Genomic DNA, 21,814 nt, shown 5'->3' on the forward strand with positions numbered 1-21,814 from the left:
AAAGCATTTATTAATCCCAAATAATTGTCAGATTCATTTATAACATAATGTGTAATTAATTTGTACCCAACTCTCAGATACCTTAGGATTTATGAGAGCATACAACTAACAATTTTTAAGCTTAAAAAGGCAAAAAATTCTCCATGTGTTTGTTTATGGGGGAGAGGGTTATTTGTTTAAAGTCAATGTCAATATATCCAAATTATATTGAAAAACTCAATTAATTTAAAAGCAGATATTGTGGCTTCTTTTCTTGACTATTACAAACCCTGTAAAATCTGGGAGAACAAATTTATTTTAACCTCATTGACACTTAGTTTTCTTATTAGCAAAGGAAAGGGGGAAACTAGATTTTAGGACTTTATTTCTAAAATGTTATGATTCTCATATGTAGAGTATGTTGGGACTTTACAAGCCATTTAACTGAATACCTCTCTTGCCCTATTCACTACATTTTACACGCATTCATAGAACTCTAACCAAATTTTTCTGCACCCATTACCTTCATCATTTTTTACAGCACAAAAATATTTCATCACCTTTGTATACTATGACTTGTGCGGTCATCCTTGCATTGAGGGGCACATTCTCAGTTTCCAATTTTGGTTTGCTATCACAAAAAGAATTGCTATAAATATTTTTTGTACATACGAATACTTTTCCTCTTTCTTTAATCTCATTGGATTGGTGGTGTTTCTAGGTCAAATTATGCATTTTGGGTGTAGTGGACATAGAATTAAAAATTCAAATCTTGACTCATATGTTTATCAACAATGAGACTTAGATTCAGTCTTCTTATACCCTATGAATAATGTAAACATAGTTGCCATGTATATATTTTGTTAAAATATAGTTTTGCTTCTGGTTCATGGGGCTGCCAAATCCCTGAAAGAAAAATAATTCTTTTTCATCTCTTTGGAAATTCTCTAGAATGCTTAATACACACTTTATAAATGATGGTCTAATTCATTGAAATATTCTAGTTTCTACCGTACTACAACTCATTCTTTTTCTCCTTTTCTTTGTTCCTTTCATTTTCAGATTTCCTCAAGGTGGAGGTAGCTATATCTTTTCTTCTATATTCTGTGTCAGGTGAGTTAGGCTTTTTTTTTTTTTTTCAATCATGCTAATATAGAAACAGTTCCCTAATCAGCTTGTAAGAACAGCTCTCTAATCAAACTGTGAGACTTTGTTCAAAGGTGTATTTTGTTTGTGGGCTCCTTTCCACACAGCATCCAGGTGGGCCTACTAGTGACTTTCTAAGAAAACAGAACTTCTTTTTGTTTCATATATAATAGGACTCACTCCAAGATAATTGGCTAGTTCAGAGGGACTGGATTTTTATCAAAGTTTTTTTTTTTTCAAACTATGATTTAAAGAAATAAGTCAATAGATTAGCTCAATTTCTTTTTGCACCTGCTATTCAAAAAGTAGTCCATTGGTCAATAGAGCAGAGCTGCATTCTAAGGAAGGGAGAGGAGGAATCTATACAATCACACAATCTTCTTTCCCCTGATACTACAAATGGTGGCTTTGGGTTAAAGACATAGAAGTCATATATGCTTATCTATGACCTTGGATGTACACTTTCTCAACTCAAAAGATGATAGTAGTTGGGACATAAAGAGATTTACTGTAAAAGAAATATTTAGGGGAAACTACATTTTGCTTATATATGTATATATACATATATATGTATATACTTATATCTATAGAGAGAGAGACATATATATCATAGACAACACTGTAATATCAACATTTTTACAATAAGTATCTCTGATAAAGGTCTCATTCTGAAATATATAGGTAACTGAGTCAGATTCATAAAAAATTAGTCATTACCCAATTTACTTCATTTTGCATCTGTTTATGTGAGTTTTTCCAAGTTTTCTTAAAATCATCCTATTCTTAATTTCTGATAGCACAATAGTATTCTATTATATTACATTCCACAACTTGTTTAACCATTACCCAATTAATTGACATCCCCTCAATTTCCAATTCTTTGCTACCACAAAAAGAGTTTCTCTAAATATTGTTATACAAATAGGTCATTTCTCCCTTTTCAAAAAACATCTCTTTGAGATATAAACCTAAGTTATGTTATTGCTGGATCAAAGGCTCATGAAAAGTTTTACAATCCTTTTGGCCTACTTACAAATTATTCTCCAGAATGACTGGATCATTTTCAATGATGGGGAGCTTTAGTTATCAATAGAAAATTATTCCTTATATTGAGCTAAAACCTCCATCCCAATAATTTCCCTTCAATGGACATCAATATTAAAGTTTAGATTTAAAAGATTTAAAGTTGGAAGGATCCTTTGAGACAAGTAATAAGTATTTTACAGATATTCTCCCATTCTATTTTTATAGCAACCCTGAGAGGGAGGTAATATTCTTATCCCTATTTTATAGATGAGGAAATAATTTGAGAATATAACCAAAGGGCTATAAAACTTAGCAAAATCGCTATTAGATCTGTATCATAAAAGGAAAAAGAACTTCTATGTACAAAAATATATATACTATCTCTTTTCTGGTGGCAAAGAATTGAAATTGAGAGGATACTCATCAAATGGGGCATGGCTAAACAAGTTTTGTGACGTGAGTGTGATACTGTACTGCTATAATATAAAAAATAATGAGGGGAGCATTTCAGGAAACAAAACAACATGGCAAAATCTATATAAATTGATGCAAAGTGAAGTGAGAAGAACCAGGAGATTATTGTGCACAATAACAGCAATGTTGACCAACTGTGAAATACTTGTCTACTATAATTATTAGTGATCCAAATGAATGCCAAAAGATTCATGATGATAAAGCATTACTCACCTCCAGAGAGAGAACTGGTGAATTCTGAATGCAAAATTGAAGTGTAATTTCTCACTTTCTTTATTTTATTTTTTGCTTCTTTGTAATACGAAAATGTTTTGCATGATTTCACATGTATAATTAATCTTGTACTTGCCTTCATAGTGAATAGAATAGTGGTGGGCAGGAGGAAGAGAATTTGGACCTCAAATTACAAAGAAAAAAATTTTAAGGAAAAAAAATTTAAAAGACTAAAGTGGACAGGATTATGATGAAGGCATCATTTATATTAATGTTAATGACAGCATGTGGTCCTTCTTAGCTGTCTTTCAAATTGATGATGCTCCTTTTTCATCGAATGCATTATGTATTTCTCATCTTGTACTTTTATGGTATTTTATCAGTTTTTATGAGCTTTCATAACATTATTCAGTTACACATAGATTTTGTGAATATAGGACAAAAGTTCCCTACCACATGCAATTTGGTTTTTCTTTCACCATATCTATGTTATCTTCAGTTCCTTGTGATTTTAGAACTCCCAACCTTTCTTTGTCAATGTTCAAAAATGTTCCATTTTTTCCTATATTTCTACTAATTACCTTAATCTTGAAAGACCATAATATAAAGGGCAAAGAACTAACATCAGAGTCAGGATGACATGTGGAGAAATTCCTGAGACTACTGAACAAAGACTGGAAAAGTAGATTTGGGCCAGACTCTGAAGGGTCCTAAATGCTAGACCAAAATGCAGTGGAAAGAATACTGCATTTGAAGGAAAAGAACTTATGCTTATAAAGTTTGGTCAGACATTGAAGATAACAAGATGGTCCATAGCATCCTAGGCCAGTCATAAGTTGCCAGTTGTCTTGACTTTTGTCATGCCATTTAGACTTCAATGATTTCAGAAGAGAGAGTAAAGCTAATATTTTTGCACAGCTCTGCCTCACTTAAAGCCAATTCATGCATAGATCAAGATATTATTCTTGATGTCACTGGTCCTCTTGAAAAATGAAAAATGAAAAACAACAATAATGTTCAAATACTGGCTCTGTCACTTATTCAAATGATTTGCACAAGACATTTAATATCTCCGAGGCTCAATTTCATCATCTGTAAAATGAAGAGGCTAGACTAGGTAACCTCTCACAGTCCCTTTGAACATTAAATATATGATTACATATAAGCTATTTATCCTATAGAGTGTTGAAAACCCCCAAAGGGGTTTTTTGTTGTTTATGTTTAGCAAGAGAATGGCATGGTTCAGACTTGTACATTACCAAAAAAAAAAAAAAAAAAAAAATTGGCTGCAAATGAATAGTAAAGAAAAGACTGGAAACAGAGAGGTCAATTAGGATGTTACTACTATACTCCAGAATAGAGATGGACCTTGAAAGAGAAGAAAAATATGACTACTTAAAAGATAATGGACAATGTATGGAGATAAATGATATTACTGTAGACTGAGAACTCATCTTGTTCAACCTCTTCATTTTAAAAATAAGGAAACTGAGAAATTTATAAGTTTTGTCAGTGGTTAGTTGTGAGGAAGGTGGATAAGGGAGATAAAAGAGTCAAAAATTTCTCTGAAGTTTCAAGTTTGGCTGACTAGCAAGATAATAGTGCCATCAATAGAAATATATAAGTGGGACTTGGGTGGGGAGGAGGAACACAGTGGCCAAGGTTAAAAGGGCAGTTGATAACTTCCTTTTGGGACATGTTGAGCTGGATATCTTGGTAATGGGGATCCAGGAAATGTACAGCAGACAGCTGAAAGAAAGAAGACCAGAATTCAAGAGGATCTGGACTGGATACATAGAATCATCTGCATAGAGATGATATATGGAAGTCATGTAAATGGATGGAATCATTAAAGAAAAGAATATAAGGAGAGAGAAAAGCACAGTGCTTTGGCAAAGAGGACACCTATTCCTGGGAAGTATAAGAAGGATGATGAATCAGTGAAGGGGACTAAGGAATGGTTAGACAAGTAAAAGAAGCTAGAAGATTATATCACAGATATTAAGGAAAAAATATGCAAAATGAAGTGATAGTCAACAGTGTCAAGAGAAGGAGAAAAGTCAAGGAGAGTTAGGACTGAGGAAAGGAGTATGTGTCATTCTTCTCTTTTGAGTAATCATCTAAAATAACAGTTTCAAAAAAAATTTGGGATACCTAGATGGCCTGGAGTCAGGAAGACCTGAGTTCAAATGTGGCCTCAGCAATTTACTAGCTGTGTGACTCTGAGTAAGTCACTTAAGATTTGCCTTAATTTATTGGAGAAGAAAATAACAAGCCACTTCAGTATCTTTGACAAGAAAATCCAATGAAGAATCAGACATGAGTCATGAATGAACAATAACAAAAATACAAAGTTATATTACCCCTAAATATGTCAAGAAATTGTTATTTCTGCAAGCATTCTTCCCATAAATGTATATTATAACCCATCCCATGCCTTTAAACCTGTATGAATTTTAAACATTTTCTCCCATAGAGAAGGGAAATCTAGGTGGTATAGTAGGTAGAGCAATGGATCTTGAGTGTAGAGGATCTGAATTCAAATCTTCACAAATACATCAAGACCATCACTTCTTGATTATGCTCATTCAGTTTAAGATTGCAATGTGAAAACATGCTTTCATTCATTCTTCATGACCTTCCCTTGATTTCATTGTCTGTGCATATGCTTTCAGGCATATGAGGTGAAGAAGAAAATGGCAAACCAAGAAAAGCCCAAAAGGCTCTCCTTCTTCACCTCCACCTTTGTTTCCTTGTCTTTCTTCAAGATTCATCTCAAATCTCACCTTCTACAGAAAATCTTCCCTCATCCTATCAACTCATAATGGAGTTCATTCACATTAAACTCCTGCCATTTTCTTCCTCCTTGTAATTACATTTCTTTTATTATTATTATAGCTTTTTATTAACAAAATACATGGATGGGTAATTTTTCAACATTAACAATTGCAAAACCTTTTGTTCCAATTTTTCCCCTCTTTCCCCCCACCCCCTCTCCCAGATGGCAGGTTGACCAATACATGTTAAATATGTTGAAGTATAAGTTGAATACAACATATGTTATATATAAGTTACATACAATATAACTTACAATATACAATACAAGTTAAATACAATATATTTTGCTGTACCAAAAGAATCAGACTTTGAAATAGTGTACAATTAACCTATGAAGTAAATCAAAAATGCAGGTGGACAAAAATAAAGGAATTAGGAATTCTATGTAGTGATTCATACTCATTTCCCAGAGTACTTTTGCTGGGTATAGCTGGTTCAATTCATTATTGCTCTATTGGAACTGATTTGGTTCATCTCATTGTTGAAGAGGGCAACGTCCATCAGAATTGATGATCATATATATTGTTGTTGAAGTATATAATGATCTCCTACTCCTGGTCATTTCACTCAGTATCAGTTCATGTAAGTCTCTCCAGGCCTTTCTGAAATCATTCATCCTGTTGGTCATTTCTTACAGAACAATAATATTCCATAAGTTTCATATACCACAATTTATTCAGCCATTCTTCAATTGATGGGTATCCACTCCAGTTTCCAGTTTCTGGCCACAACAAAGAGGGCTGCCACAAGCATTCTTGCACATACAGGTCTTTTTCCCTTCTTTAAAATCTCCTTGGGATCTAAGCCCAGTAGTAATACACATGGATCAAAGGGTATGCACATTTTGATAATTTTTTGAGCATACTTCCAAATTGCTCTCCAGAATGGCTGGATGTATTCACAATTCTACCAACAATGTATTAGTGTCCCAGTTTTCCCACATCCCCTCCAACATTCTGCATTATCTTTCCCTGTCATTCTGGCCAATTTGACAGGTATGTAGTGGTATCTCAGAGTTGTCTTAATTTGCATTTCTCTGGTTAATAATGACTTGGGGCATCTTTTCATATGGCTAGAAATAGTTTCAATTTCTTCATCTGAGAATTGTCTGTTCATATCCTTTGACCATTTATCAATTGGAGGATGGTTTGATTTCTTATAAAATAGAGTCAATTCTCTATATGTTTTGGAAATAAGGCCTTTATCAGAACCTCTGACTGTAAAAATGTTTTCCCAGTTAATTGTTTCCCTTCTAATCTTGTCTGTATTAGTTTTGTTTGTACTAAAACTTTTCAATTTGATATAATCAAAATTTTCTGTTTTGTGATCAATAATGATCTAATAGTTCTTCTTTGGTCATAAATTCCTTCCTTTTCCACAGGTCTGAGAGGTAAAGTATCCTATGTTCCTCTAATTTATTTATAATCTCATTCTTTATGCCTAGGCCATGAACTCATTTTGACCTTATCTTGGTGTACAGTGTTAAGTGTGGGTCTATGCCTAGTTTCTGCCATACTGATTTCCAATTTTCCCAGCAGTTTTTGTCAAACAGTGAGTTCCTTTCCCAAAAGCTAGAGTCTTTGAGTTTGTCAAACACTACGTTATTAAAGTTATTGACTATTTTGTCCTTTGAACCGAAACTATTCCACTGATCAACTAGTCTATTTCTTAGCCAATACCAAATGCTTTTGGTAACTGCTGCTTTATAATATAGTTTTAGATCTGATACAGTTAGGCCACCTTCATTTGATTTTTTTTCATTAGTTCTCTTGAAATTCTTGATCTTTTGTTTTTCCACATAAACTTTGTTTTTCTGGGTCATTAAAGTAGTATTTAGGGATTGTGATTGGTATAGCGCCAAATAAGTAGATTAGTTTAGGTAGAATTGTCATCTTTACTATATTTGCTCGCCCTATCCAACAGAATTTAAGATTTTTCCAATTGGTTAGATCTGAATTTATTTGTGTGAAAAGTGTTTTGTAGTTTTGCTCATACAGTAGCTGATTTTCCCTTGGCAGAGAGATTCCTAAATATTTTATACTATCAGTAGTTACTTTAAATGGAATTTCTCTTTGTAACTCTAAAAGTTGGATTTTGTTAGTGATATATAAGAATGCTGATGACTTGTGTGGTTTTATTTTGTATCCTACAACTTTGCTAATGGTGTGGATTATTTTTAATAGCTTTTTTGTAGAATTAAGCATACCATCATATCATCAGCAAAGAATGATAATTTGATCTCATTATCTACTCTAATTCCTTTAATCTTTTTCTCAACTCTTATTGCCGAAGCTAACACTTCTAATACAATATTGAATAGTAATGGTGATAGTGGGCAACCTTGTTTCATTCCCGATCTTATTGGGAATGGTTCCAGTTTGTCCCCATTACATATGATGCTTACTGATGGTTTTAAATAGATGCTACTGATTATTTTAAGGAAAAGTCCATTTATGCCTATACTCTCAAGTATTTTTAGTAGGAATGGATGTTGGATTTTATCAAATGCTTTTTCTGCATCTATTGAGATGATCATATGGTTTTTGTTAATTTGGTTATTGATATGATCAATTATACTAATAGTTTTCCTAATATTGAACCAGGCCTGCATTCCTGGTATAAATCCTACTTGGTAATGGTGTATTATCCTGAGGATGATTTTCTGTAGTCTTTTTGCTAATATTTTATTTAGGATTTTAGCATTCATTAGGGAGATTGATCTGTAATTTTCCTTCTCTGTTTTCAACCTAGCTGGTTTAGGTATCAGTAGTGCCATGTCTGTGTCATAAAAGAAATTTGGTAGGACTGCTTCATTCCCTATTTTTTCAAATAGTTTATATGGCATTGGGGTTAATTGTTCTTTAAATGTTTCAGTAGAATTCACGTGTAAATCCATCTGGTCCTGGAGATTTTTTCTTAGGGAGTTGATTAATACCTTGTTCTATTTCTTTTTCTGAAATGGGACTATTTAAGCAATTTACTTCCTTCTCTGTTAATTTGGGAAGCCTATATTTTTGGAGGTAGTCCTTCAAAATTGTGAATTAAATTCACTTATGTTATCAAATTTATTGGCATAAAGTTGGGCAAAGTAATTCATTATTACTCTAATTTCCTTTTCATTTTTAAGACTAACAATTTGATTTTCTTCTTTTTTCTAATCAGATTTACCAATGGTTTATCTATTTTATTGTTTTTTTTTTCATAAAACCAACTCTTAGTTTTATTTATTAATTCATTAGTTTTTTTTTTACTTTCAATATTATTAATTTCTCCTTTTAATTTTAGAATTTCAAGTTTAGTATTTGATTGAGGGTTTTTAATTTGGTCTTTTTCTAGCTTTTTAAGTTGCAAACCCAATTCATTGATCTTCTCTTTCTCTATTTTATTCAAGTAAGCCTCTAAAGATATAAAATTTCCCCTTATTACCCCTTTGGCTGCATCTTACAAATTCTGGTATGATGTCTCATCGTTGTCATTATCTTTGGTAAAATTATTAATTGTGTCTATAATTTGCTGTTTCACCCAATCATTCTTTAAGGTGAGATTATTTAGTTTCCAATTACTTTTTGGTCTATTTATCCCTAGCTTTTTATTGAATGTAGTTTTTAATTGCACTGTGATCTGAAAAGAAAGTACTTATTATTTCTGTCTTCCTGCATTTAATTTTGAGGTCTTTATGTCCTAATATGTCAATTTTTGTATAGGTTCCATGAACTTTTGAGAAGAAAGTATACTCCTTTCTGTCACCATTCAGTTTTCTCCAAAGATCTATCATATCCAACTTTTCTAATATTCTATTTACTCTTTGATTTCTTTCTTATTTGTTTTGTGGTTTGATTTATCTAATTCTGAGAGTGCAAGTTTGAGATTTCCCACCACAATAGTTTTGCTGTCTATTTCCTCTTGCAACTCTCTTAATTTTTCCTTTAGGAAGTTAGATGCTATACCACTTGGTGCATATATGTTTAGTATTGATATTGCTTCATTGTCTATACTACCTTTTAGCAAGATATAGTTTCCTTCTTTATGTCTTTTAATTAGATCAATTTTTGCTTTTGCTTGATCTAAGATAAGGATGGCTACCCCTGCTTTTTTTACTTCACCTGAAGCATAATAGATTCTGTTCCAGCCTTTTACCTTTACTCTGTATGTGTTTCCTATAAGCAACATATTGTAGGGTTCTGCCTTTTGATCCAGTTTGCTATCCACCTCTGCTTTATAGGAGAGTTCATCACATTTACAATTAAAATTACTAATTTTGTCTTTCCTGCCATCATAATATCCCCAGATTATGCTTTTCTTTTTCTTGTCCCCCCTACCTCCTTTCTCAGTATTAAACTTATGGGCACTACTTGCCTCACACAGTTCTCCCTCTTTAGAATCCCTCCCACCCCCTTGAATTCCTTTCCCTTTCTTGTACCTTTCCCTTATTACTCTTTTTCCTTTTCCCTTTTCCTCTCCCACTTTTTAATGAGGTGAGAGAAGTTTTTTTGTAAACCAAATATGTCAATTATTTTCTCTTTGAGCCAACTCTGATGAGATTAAGATTCACACAATGTTCCTCCCCTTCTCTAAATTCCCTCAAATATGATAGGTTTCCTTTGCCTCTTTTTGGGATGTACTTTCCCTCTTTTTATTTCCCCTTTTCCCTTTTTCTGTTACTATTCCTTTTCCATTTCTACTTCCCTTTCTTTTATGTTAGATCAGTAAAATCAAATTATACATGTACTCTTTACATATATCCATATCAGAAATACAGTTCTCAAGAGTTCTTTTTACCTTTTTCTGCTTCTCTTAAGTCTTATGATTGGAGATCAATTTTTTATTTAGTTCTGTTTTTTCCTTAGAAACAAATGGAATTCATCTGTTTCATTAAATGTCCATCTTCTTCCCTGGAAGAAAATGCTCAGCTTAGCTGGGTCATTTATTCTTGGCTGTATTCCAAGTTCTTTTGCCTTTCAAAATATCAGATTCCAGATCCTTTGATTTTTTAATGTGGAAGCAGCTAGATCTTGAGTGATCCTTATTGTGGCTCCTCAGTATTTGAATTGTTTTTCCTGGCTGCTTGTATATTTTTTTCTTTAGTCTGATAGTTCTGAAATTTAGCCATAATATTCCTTGGAGTTTTTATTTTAGGGTCTTTTTCAGAAGATGTTCGATGAATTCTTTCATTGTCTATTTTACCTTTTGATTCTATTATATCTGGGCAGTTCTCTTTGATGATTTCCTGTAAACTAGTATGTAGGTTCTTTTTTTCATTATAATTTTCAGGTAGTCCAATAATCTTCAGATTATCTCTCCTATATCTACTTTCCAGGTCTGCTGGTTTTCCAAGTAGATATTTAACACTTTTTTTCTAATTTTTAATTTTTTTGGTTTTGTTTGACTGATTCTTGATGTCTCAATGAATCATTCATTTCTATTCAGTTCTGATTTTTAATGAGTTATTTTCTTCATTAACTTTTTTTTACTTCTGTTTGTATATGTCCACTTGAGTTTTTAAATAAATTGTTTTGCTCTATGGAATTTTTTTCCATTTCACTATTTTTTTTTTTTACTGAGTTATTTTCTTTTTCCAATTCACGAATGCTACTTTCTTGGGAGTTCTTTATCTTTTCCAATTCACAAATGCTACTTTCTTGGGAGTTCTTTGTCTTTTCCAATTCACAAATCCTACTTTCCTGGGAGTGCTTTACCTTTTCCAATTCACATTTCAGGAAGTTGTTACTCTCTTGCATGGCTTCTCTTTGCTTTCCCCATTTTTCTTCTAGCTTTCTTTTAAGATATTTTATAGTTTCTTCTACGAGAACCTTGTATGATAGGGACCAGGTTACATCCCCCTTTGGGGTTTTGTCTGGAGACTGTATGCTATTAGTCTCCCCATGATTGAAAACCTGATCTTTTTCTGTATAGAAGCTATGGATGGTCCTTTTGACTCTTTTACTCTCTTTTTTTTCATGCCCTTAGTGTCTGCCTTCAGGGCAAGGAGTTTACCAGCTTCCTCTGCAGAGCAGTCATAGATATATGGACATTAGCTATCCTGCCAATGGGCTGCAAAGAGTGACCAAGCTGCAGAAGTGATTCTGCTCTGGGAAAAGCTCCACACCACCAGAAGTGATTCAGGCCTGGGTAGCACAGGCCAAGCTGTGGAAGTGCCCTGTAAAGAGCCCTGTTGCTCAGATTGTCCTGGGACTAGAGGCTTAGAAGTGAAAGTGTCACTGCCCCAGGCAAAAGCCCCTCTGTAGGCCTATGGGTATTAGCAGTTGCCCTATGAATAGCTCCGTGGGGCACCAAAAATGTCTCTGCCCTGGGGAGCACAGTCAAGCTTCGGAAATTCTATTGCCCCAAGCCGAGCCCCACACTGTGCAGATTAGAGGCTGCCCTGGACTGTGCCCCCCTGCCACCTTGGCAAAAGCCCTGTGCTGCAGAATGCGGCTGCACAGCTATACTATGGTCAGTGCTGAGTCATTCACTTCTGGTTTTGGGTGGGTATAACCAAATCCTGTTAGGTTCTGGTGCTTTTTAGAGTAGCCTCTGCCTTTGGCTTTAATTTCTCTGCTGGTCTACTGCTTTGTAACCAAAGCAGAGCAGTCAACCTGCAGTAGAGTCCTCCTTGTAAATTTTCCAGCCAGGAGACCGCCCCCACCCCAGCTGCTGTGTATGCTAACCTCTGGTTCTATCGCCTGCTTGCACTGCCATGCTCCCGCCACTCAGGACAAACCTTTTCTGGCGATTTTCCAGATTATCTTCGGCTGGTAAGTTGTTGTACTTCCAATCTTCGTGAATTTTTCCAGTCAAGCACTACTTTTGAGGCTTAATTTAGTAATTAGTAGTGAGGGTATGAGAGGAGCTTAGAAAGTCGCATATGCCTTCTCTGCCATCTTGGCTCTGTCCCCATAATTACATTTTTTTGAGCCATCAGAATTTCATTCTTGAGAACTTTCCTTCTTTGCCACGCTGAATATTCCTGTAGAATCTTAATTTATGGGATATTATCTATCTTTTTTTCTGACCCCTTTGAATTTTCTCTCTCAAAATCAAAGGTTTAACTATGCCCAAGTTGTCTTCCCTTCTCTCTCTCAAATTCTATGACAGATTCATCAATTTTGGCCAAAATTCCCATCTCTAGGCATAAATTCTCATAAGTTGATTGGAATCAAATATAGACCAGACTTTGCCCAAATGAGTTCCTCCACCTTTTGAAGGATAAATGATCATTAAGACAAATCAAGGAATTTTAGATGCTTTGGGGCTTTTGTTTTGGCACAGAGACAGAATAAAGGATAAGGAAGGGGGTAGACAGAAATAGAGAGAAGAGGAAAGATGAGTAATTAAGGGAAGTGAGGGGAGTAGATAGAGAAAGTAAGGAAGGGGGAGAGAGGGAAGGAGAGACAGACAGAGAGAGAGAGAGAGAGAGAGTATGTGTGTGTGTATGAGAGAGAGAGAGAAAGAGAGATAGACACAGAAACAGAGAGACCAACAAAGAGAGACAGTCAGAGAGACAGAGACAGACAGAGACTGAGAGTGCAAGAGACAGAGTGAGAAAGAGAGAAAGAAGAGAGAAAGCTCTGGCACATATCTCTTTAATTGAAGACCTATATATGTTTTTAGGACTGACTTGTGACCTGTTTACTGAATTCATTGGCTATTTCATCCTTCTGTCCAGGTGGTCAATAGTATACTTTAATGATAATATGATTTTGTTTCTTTTTCTTTTGATCTTCACTTAAATGTTCTCTCCTATTTTAGATTTCTTCATGTGAATAAATATTTTCAATAGATGCTGCCAATCTTCTCCATACCTTCCACTTCAATCTCACTTTACCAATTTTTTTGATTAAGATATAAACATCTGCAGCCAATTTTCAATAATGGTTTTTATCCCACTAAGCGTAATTATCTCAAAAGGCTCACAATTTCAGGCACATCCTGATCATTCTCTATTTCCTTTTTCCAACCATCTACTTGCTGGCTGCCTTGCTACTGTATATGGATTCTCCTTTTATCTCTTCTTCTGGAACTATATCAAATAAACTGACCATTGCTCATAGAAGGAGGTAGGGGTAAAGTATCATTCTTCTCCCCAAACAGCTTCACTCGCCATTTCATAACTTTTCTGGTCAAAATGTCCTTCTCTTATCAGCACTTCTCAATGTGTGTTGGATTCTCCCATTAGAAGGCATGGTTTTACAATATAACAAATATGGAAATGTGTTTTTAAAAGAAATGCACATATTTAACCTGCATAGGATTATCTGCTGTCTTGGGAAGGGAGGAAGTAAAAGAGGGAGGGAGAAAATTTTGGAACATAAAGGCCTACAAAAATGCATGTTAAAAACTATCTTTACATTTATTTGGAAAAATAAAATACTATTTAATTTTTTTTAAAAGAGAGAATGGATTGCTTTACTTTTTTATTTGAATGTCAAATATTTAGAACAGTACTTAGAACATAATAAGCATTTAATAAGTGTTTTTGCATTCATATTTCTTCCATTTATACTTATTTAATTCCTTAAATTAAAACCTTTCAGTCACCTTGTTTATATTTGACACATTATGTAGAGTCAATTATTCAAACAATTCTTATTTCTGATTCCTGCTTTGGTTTTTGTCATCTGTGTATTTCTAGTCATTCCTACTTCTGTTCTTCTTATATTATAGCCATTGTCTGTGGCCTCCAGTTTAGCAGATACATAAACAATATTTGCCCTCCTCCTCTTTCATTTTAAATTCCATTTAATTCAACAAATATATATTCTTAGTGTAAAGTCCCTTTAATTAGTTGTAACACTCAAGAAAAATACATTTTCATTAGATCTATAGTCTACCTCCTTTTAAAAAATGGCCCTACTTTCTTTATTTTTAACTGTAATTCAAAAATCTAGACCACATTTTCAAAGAATATCTTCTTAATGAACTGTTCATTTTCCAAATAAACCATATCCTTCTGAAGCCCTGGCCTTGGGTTGACAGTAGTGATGAAATTACCATCTGTTCCCTTCAAGTCTTCAATTTCTTGTGTAAGCCTTCTCAATCCTTAGCAATGCTTTTTAGATTCTTTTTGGCAGTATCATTTGTACCCACGTGTATCATCAGAAATGGATCATACATGGTTCTCTTCAACAATGAAATGATCCAAACCAGTTCCAATTGTTCAGTAAGGAAGAGAATCAGCTACGCCCAGAGAGAGAACTATGGGAAATAAGTGTGGATCACAACATAGCATTTCCACTCCTTCTGTTATTGTTTGTTTGCATTTTTTTCCTTCTCAGGTTTTTTTTACCTTTTTTCTAGATCCAATCTTTCTTGAACAGCAAGATAACTGTGCAAATATGTATACATACATTGTATTTAACATATAGTTTAACATATTTAACATGTATTGGACTACCTGCCATCTAAGGGGAGGGGGGGAGAGGAAGGAGGGAAAAAGTTGGAACAGAAGATTTTGCAAGGGTCAATATTGAAAAACTATCCACACATATATGTTTTGTAAATAAAAAGTTATAAGAAAAAAAAAAAGAATGGATCATAGTCATCAGATTTGACAGATTTGAGGATGTTTTCCATCACATTCCTGACTATGTTCCCTGGAATGATAGCTGCCATCTATACTTTTAATATCAAGCCAATAAATATTTATATCTTTCTCCAACAAGTTGTCATCATTACTCATCTCTTCTTCTAATCTCTTATTTAATAGCAACTATGAAATTATATCATCCTTTTCTAACACTTCAGTATGACAACAACAATAATAATATTAAGTATTGGTATGCATTGGTATGCTCCCTTATAGTGATGGAATCATAGATCCAATTAATTGACAGCAATCAGCAAAAAAGTGGGAGAAATTAAAATTATATGGGAACAGGAAGAAGTACATATCATTCTTGTCATGTTCTCAGCTAATAAAGTTGTCCCAAAGGTACTTTATTTAAAAAAAAATTTATTTCATTAAATTTTATGAATTACTTTTTCCCCATGTAGATTAGTAAATTTCTTTTTAAATAATATTTTATTTTCCTTAGTTGCATGTAAAATCCATTTTTAACACTTGGTTTTTATTTTAAACTCCAAATCAACCCCTCCTTGAAATGGTGAGCAATGTGATACAGGTTATATATGTGCAAGTGATTAATATATTAATATTTATAAATATTTTAAATATTTAGAATAACAGAAAAGGAATTAGAGAATTTTTCACAAAAATAAATTGAACCAATCATAAAGGAATGATCAAAGAAAAATATCAGGATCAAATGTGTTTACAAGAAAATTCTATTAAACATCCAAAGGACAATAAATTCCAATATTATATAAAATGGTTTTAGAAGTAAGGAAAGAAGGGCGCTGACCAAACTTCTTCCTTGAAATAAGCATGTTCCAGATACCTAATCCAGGGAGAGAGAAAACAGAATAAAAAAAAAAAACTATTGACCAATATTCCTATAAAATATTGAAGGAAATGTTAATAAAGAATCTATAACAATATATTAAAATGTTATACACTATGACTTGGAGTGTAGGGATATTGAATATCAGGAAAACTACAAAAATAATAAATTTTAAAAATGATAAAGCAGCAAATATCATTATTGTACCAATAGAAACAGAAAAACTTTTGACAAAATTTATCATCATTTTATATTGAAAAATAAACCTCAAAAAGTAGAAGAATAAATTGTTTTTCTTAAAATGGTAAATGGTATATTTAAAACCAATATCTACAATTACTTATGAGAGAAAAATGCTAACTCATCAGGAGCAAAGCAAGAATATCTGTTACCAAAACTGTTATTTAAAATAGTTATAAAAATGCTGCTAAAATAATAAGACAAAAAAGAAATTAAAGAAGTAAGTATAGACAAAGAGATAATAAAATTACTATTTTCATATCAAATATAATAACTTTTTGAGAGAACACTAAAATTTTAACTAAAAGTAATGGAAATAAAAACAATCAAGGTAAGGTAGTAGGATATAAAATAAATCTGTAAAAAGTATCAGCCTTTCTGTATATTAACAATAAAAACTCTCAGGAGAAATTAGAAAGATAACTTCAAAAGTAACTACAGAACATATAAAATATACAAAAGCTAAAGAGCAAGCAGTGAAGGATAAAATTGTAATTTTTAAAAATTGTGAGTGTTTGCTACACTAATAGACATAATGACGAAAAAAAAGATATAGATATGGAGCAATTTGTAGTCCTCATCTCCTTCTCTGCCTTAATTCAGCTAAGCATGTCCTTTCATTCTATTAAAGACTACATCTGGCTAATCCAATATAAATTTTTGTAAATAGTTGGGGTCAATCATGTCCTTTTGTCCCTTTGTTTATGGTATGAAAGCACAGGTCAGCTCCATAGCATCACAGGAAAAAGTGAGGGAGAAAAGGGGGGGGGGGGGAGAGGAGGGAAGGAAGGAAGAGAGGGGAGGAAGGAAGAGAGGGAAGGAAGGAGGGAGGGAGAGGAAGGAAGAAAGAAAGGAAGGAAGGAAAGAAGATGGAAGGGAGGGAGGGAAAGGAAGGAAGAAAGACTGTACCACATAGTTGCCATTTTTCAAAGATTTCACAGAAAGTTGGTATTAGAGCTAGTCTAAAGCCCAAATGTCCTGATTCCTAGTTTAGCATTTTTTTTTATTAACCACTGGCAGCTACATGGTACAGTTTATAGAATACCAGACCTAGAGTTAGGAAGCCTCATCTTCATGAGTTCACATCCAGCCTCAGACCCTTCCAACTGTGTGACCCTCAGCAAGTCACTTAACCCTGTTTGCCTCAGTTCCTTATCTGTAAAATGAGCTGGAGAAGGAAATGGCAAACCAAGAAAACCCCAAAAGATTCTCCCTCCTCCCTTAAAATAGTCAGGAGCATATATTTAAAACCATCAGTAAGCATTATATGCAATGGGGAAAAACTGGAACCTTTCCCAGTAAGATCTGGAGTGAAGCAAGGTTGCCCATTATCACCATTATTATTTAATATTGTATTAGAAACACTAGCCTCGGCAATAAGAGTCGAGAAAGATATTAAAGGAATTAGAGTAGGCAATGAGGAAACCAAACTATCACTCTTTGCAGATGATATGATGGTATACCTAGAGAACCCCAGAGATTCTGCTAAAAAGCTATTAGAAATAATTCATAATTTTAGCAAAGTAGCTGGCTACAAAATAAATCCCCATAAATCCTCAGCATTTTTATGCATCACCAACAAAACCCAATAGCAAGAGATACAAAGAGAAATTCCATTCAGAATAACTGTTGATACCATAAAATATTTGGGAATCTATCTACCAAAGGAAAGTCAGGAATTATATGAGCAAAATTATAAAAAAGTCTCCACACAAATAAAGTCAGACTTAAATAATTGGAAAAATATTAAGTGCTCTTGGATCAGCCGAGTGAACATAATAAAGATGACAATACTCCCTAAACTAATCTATTTATTTAGTGCTATACCAATCAGACTTCCAAGAAAATATTTTAATGATCTAGAAAAAATAACAACAAAATTCATATGGAACAATAAAAAGTCGAGAATCTCAAGGGAATTAATGAAAAAAAAAAATCAAATGAAGGTGGCCTAGCTGTACCTGATCTAAAATTATATTATAAAGCAGCAGTCACCAAAACCATTTGGTATTGGCTAAGAAATAGATTAGTGGATCAGTGGAAAAGGTTAGATTCACAAGACAGAATAGTCAACTATAGCAATCTAGTGTTTGACAAACCCAAAGACCCTAACTTCTGGGATAAGAATTCATTATTTGATAAAAACTGCTGGGATAATTGGAAATTAGTATGGCAGAAATTAGGCATGGACCCACACCATATACCAAGATAAGATCAAAATGGGTCCATGACCTAGGCATAAAGAACGAGAATATAAATAAATTAGAGGAACATAGGACAGTTTATCTCTCAGACTTGTGGAGGAGAAAGAAATTTGTAACCAAAGATGAACTAGAGACCATTACTGATCACAAAATAGAAAATTTTGATTACATCAAATTAAAAAGCCTTTGTACAAATAGAACTAATGCAAACAAGATTAGAAGGGAAGCAACAAACTGGGAAAACATCTTCACAGTTAAAGGTTCTGATAAAGGCCTCATTTCCAAAATATATAGAGAACTGACTCAAATTTATAAGAAATCAAGCCATTCTCCAATTGATAAATGGTCAAAGGATATGAAAAGACAATTTTCAGAGGATGAAATTGAAACTATTACCACTCATATGAAAGAGTGTTCCAAATCATTATTGATCAGAGAAATGCAAATTAAGACAACTCTGAGATACCACTACACACCTGTCAGATTGGCTAAGATGACAGGAAAAAATAATGATGAATGTTGGAGGGGATGCGGGAAAACTGGGACACTGATGCATTGTTGGTGGAGTTGTGAACGAATCCAACCATTCTGGAGAGCAATCTGGAATTATGCCCCAAAAGTTATCAAATTGTGCATACCCTTTGATCCAGCAGTGTTTCTATTGGGCTTATATTCCAAAGAAATACTAAAGAAGGGAAAGGGACCTGTATGTGCCAAAATGTTTGTAGCAGCCCTGTTTGTAGTGGCTAGAAGCTGGAAAATGAATGGATGCCCATCAATTGGAGAATGGTTGGGTAAATTGTGGCATATGAATGTTATGGAATATTATTGTTCTGTAAGAAATGATCAACAGGATGAATACAGAGAGGCTTGGAGAGACTTACATGAACTGATGCTAAGTGAAATGAGCAGAACCAGGAGATCATTATATACTTCAACAAACTAGTATGAGGATGTATTCTGAAGGAAGTGGATTTCTTCGACAAAGAGATGTAACTCAATTTCAATTGACCAATGATGGACAGAAGCAGCTACACCCAAAGAAAGAACACTGGGAAATGAATGTAAACTGTTTGCATTTTTGTTTTTCTTCCCGGGTTATTTTTACCTTCTGAATCCAATTCTCCCTGTGCAACAAGAGAACTGTTTGGTTCTGCAAACATATATTGTATCTAGGATATACTGCAACATATCTAACATATATAAAACTGCTTGCTATCTAGGGGAGAGGGTGGAGGAAGGGAGAGGAAAAATCGGAACAGAAACAAGTGCAAGGGATAATGTTGTAAAAGAATTACCCTGGCATGGATTTTGTCAATATAAAGTAATTATTAAATAAAAAATAAATATATATATATAAAAGATTCTCCCTCCTCATCTCCACATCTTGTTTTTTGTCTTTTTTCAAGATTCATCTCAAATCCCACCTTCTATAGAAAATCTTCCTTCATCCTATCAGCTCCTAATGCCTTCTCCTCTGAGATTACCTTCTATCTACTTTGTATATATTATGTTATTTACAGATTGTCTCTCCTAATAAAAAAAAATTTAGGAACTGTTCTTGCCTTTCTTTATATATCCCTAATACTTATAGTGCCTGGTACATAGTAAGTACTAAATGTTTGGTGACCGACTGACTGATGCTACAATTCTTCCCCTTGCCAAGAGCATAACAAACTTTAGGAAAGAATTTTCCTTAGTGTCTCCTATTACATCATAAATCCTTTAAGACCAAAGACTATGGCTTATTTATCTTGTGCTTTATTTAGCACAACATTACTAAAACATTACTAAAACAATATTCTTAAAAACACGTTTAACCATGACACTCCAGTACTCAAAAATATTCAGTGGCTCCCTATTGCCTCTAGGCTAAAATACATAATTTTAACATTGCCTTTCCTAAAACCCCTCAATTGTTATTACTTTTTTCTCTTGGAATTACTTTGCATAGCTATGCATGTATATTAAATGGTTCATCTCACCTCTTTACCCTCAGTGAATCACTCCTTGAATGTAGGTACTAGTTTTTTGTTTTTTTGTTTTTTTCACTTCGTATACCTATTGCCTGGCACATAATCGAGACTTTTTAAAAATATTGTTTACTTGAATTGGGTAATAGATTTTCTTTCCTTCATATGTTCTAGAATGATTTCCTCTGGAGGACAATACTATGGTCTTGGCAGAACTGAAGTTCTTTTCCTGAAGTTTAAAATATCTGTGGTTGTGATCTGGTTTCACATGGTTCTAATTACATCTCAAAAAGGTAAGTCAACCTTTTTCTTTTCTTTTCCTTTTTTTTTTTTGATAGGTTCTTTTATACACCAAAATAGAAAGTTCGAGAAAAAAATAAAACAATCAGTAAAATGAATAGAATTCATTTTTGGAGAACAGATTTCAAATAATTTTGAAGATTAAGTCAAATATGGCTAATGTGAAAATATGTACATACACAGACACACACACATATATAATGAGAATCATATTTTTGCCTTCTCAGTGAATGGGGAAGGAGAAAGAGAAAGAGAATTCAGAAGTCAAAATAAAAATTTCTTTAAAAGAATAAGTTGAAAGAGAACTGTTCGGTTCTGCACACATATATTGTATCTAGGATATACTGTAACCTATTTAACATGTATAGGACTGCTTGCCATCTGGGGGAGGGGGTGGAGGGAGGGAGGGGAAAAATCAGAACAGAAGTGAGTGCAAGGGATAATGTTGTAAAAAATTACCCTCACTTAGAGAGGGGAGGCATGGGTTCTGTCAATAAAAAGTTATTAAAAAAAAAAAAAAAGAAAGAAAAGAAAAGAAAAAAGAACACCTTGGGTGGTATGGAGAAGGTTCCAGAATACTATAAGAATAATATTTTTTTTAAATTGAAAAAAGACTAATTTCAAGTTAAATGTTAGTAAACTAAGCATGGAACATTTTCCTAAAGCAATTCCATGGAAACACTAAAAAAAAAAAAAAATAAAAAGAATAAGTTGAAGAAGGAAATTAAAGAAAGCAAAATTTCCCTGGGAGATGAGATGGGCAAAAGAGCTATAAAAACCAGGAAGGATTATATAACTTTATATTACTGATATTGTGTATTATATATTTATGTATTAAATATGTAGACAATATTTAAAATATACTTTCCTTGGCCATCAAAGAGAAACCTCACTGTATAGATTAGAAAACTCTCTAATCTCTCAAACTAATGAAAATGAAAAACTACCCAATAATGGAAAACAAAATTTCAGTATAGAACATGGACAATAGGATCTACTGAGTGACACTCTTATGGCTGCT

At 33.5% G+C, this 21,814-nt stretch overlaps 1 protein-coding gene across 1 annotated transcript in view; it reads left to right on the top strand.

Moving 5' to 3' along the window:
- Positions 1 to 21,814, top strand: part of ADGRG2 (adhesion G protein-coupled receptor G2) — a 167,519-nt gene that overhangs the window by 47,504 nt on the left and 98,201 nt on the right. The window contains exon 2 of the mRNA XM_051984400.1: positions 20,668 to 20,786. Within this exon, the coding sequence (XP_051840360.1) occupies positions 20,669 to 20,786 (118 nt within the window). The 5' untranslated portion in view covers position 20,668. The remainder of the gene's footprint in view (positions 1 to 20,667; positions 20,787 to 21,814) is intronic.

This window comes from Antechinus flavipes, chromosome 3 (genome assembly GCF_016432865.1).
Source record: "Antechinus flavipes isolate AdamAnt ecotype Samford, QLD, Australia chromosome 3, AdamAnt_v2, whole genome shotgun sequence".
Taxonomy (NCBI): domain Eukaryota; kingdom Metazoa; phylum Chordata; class Mammalia; order Dasyuromorphia; family Dasyuridae; genus Antechinus; species Antechinus flavipes.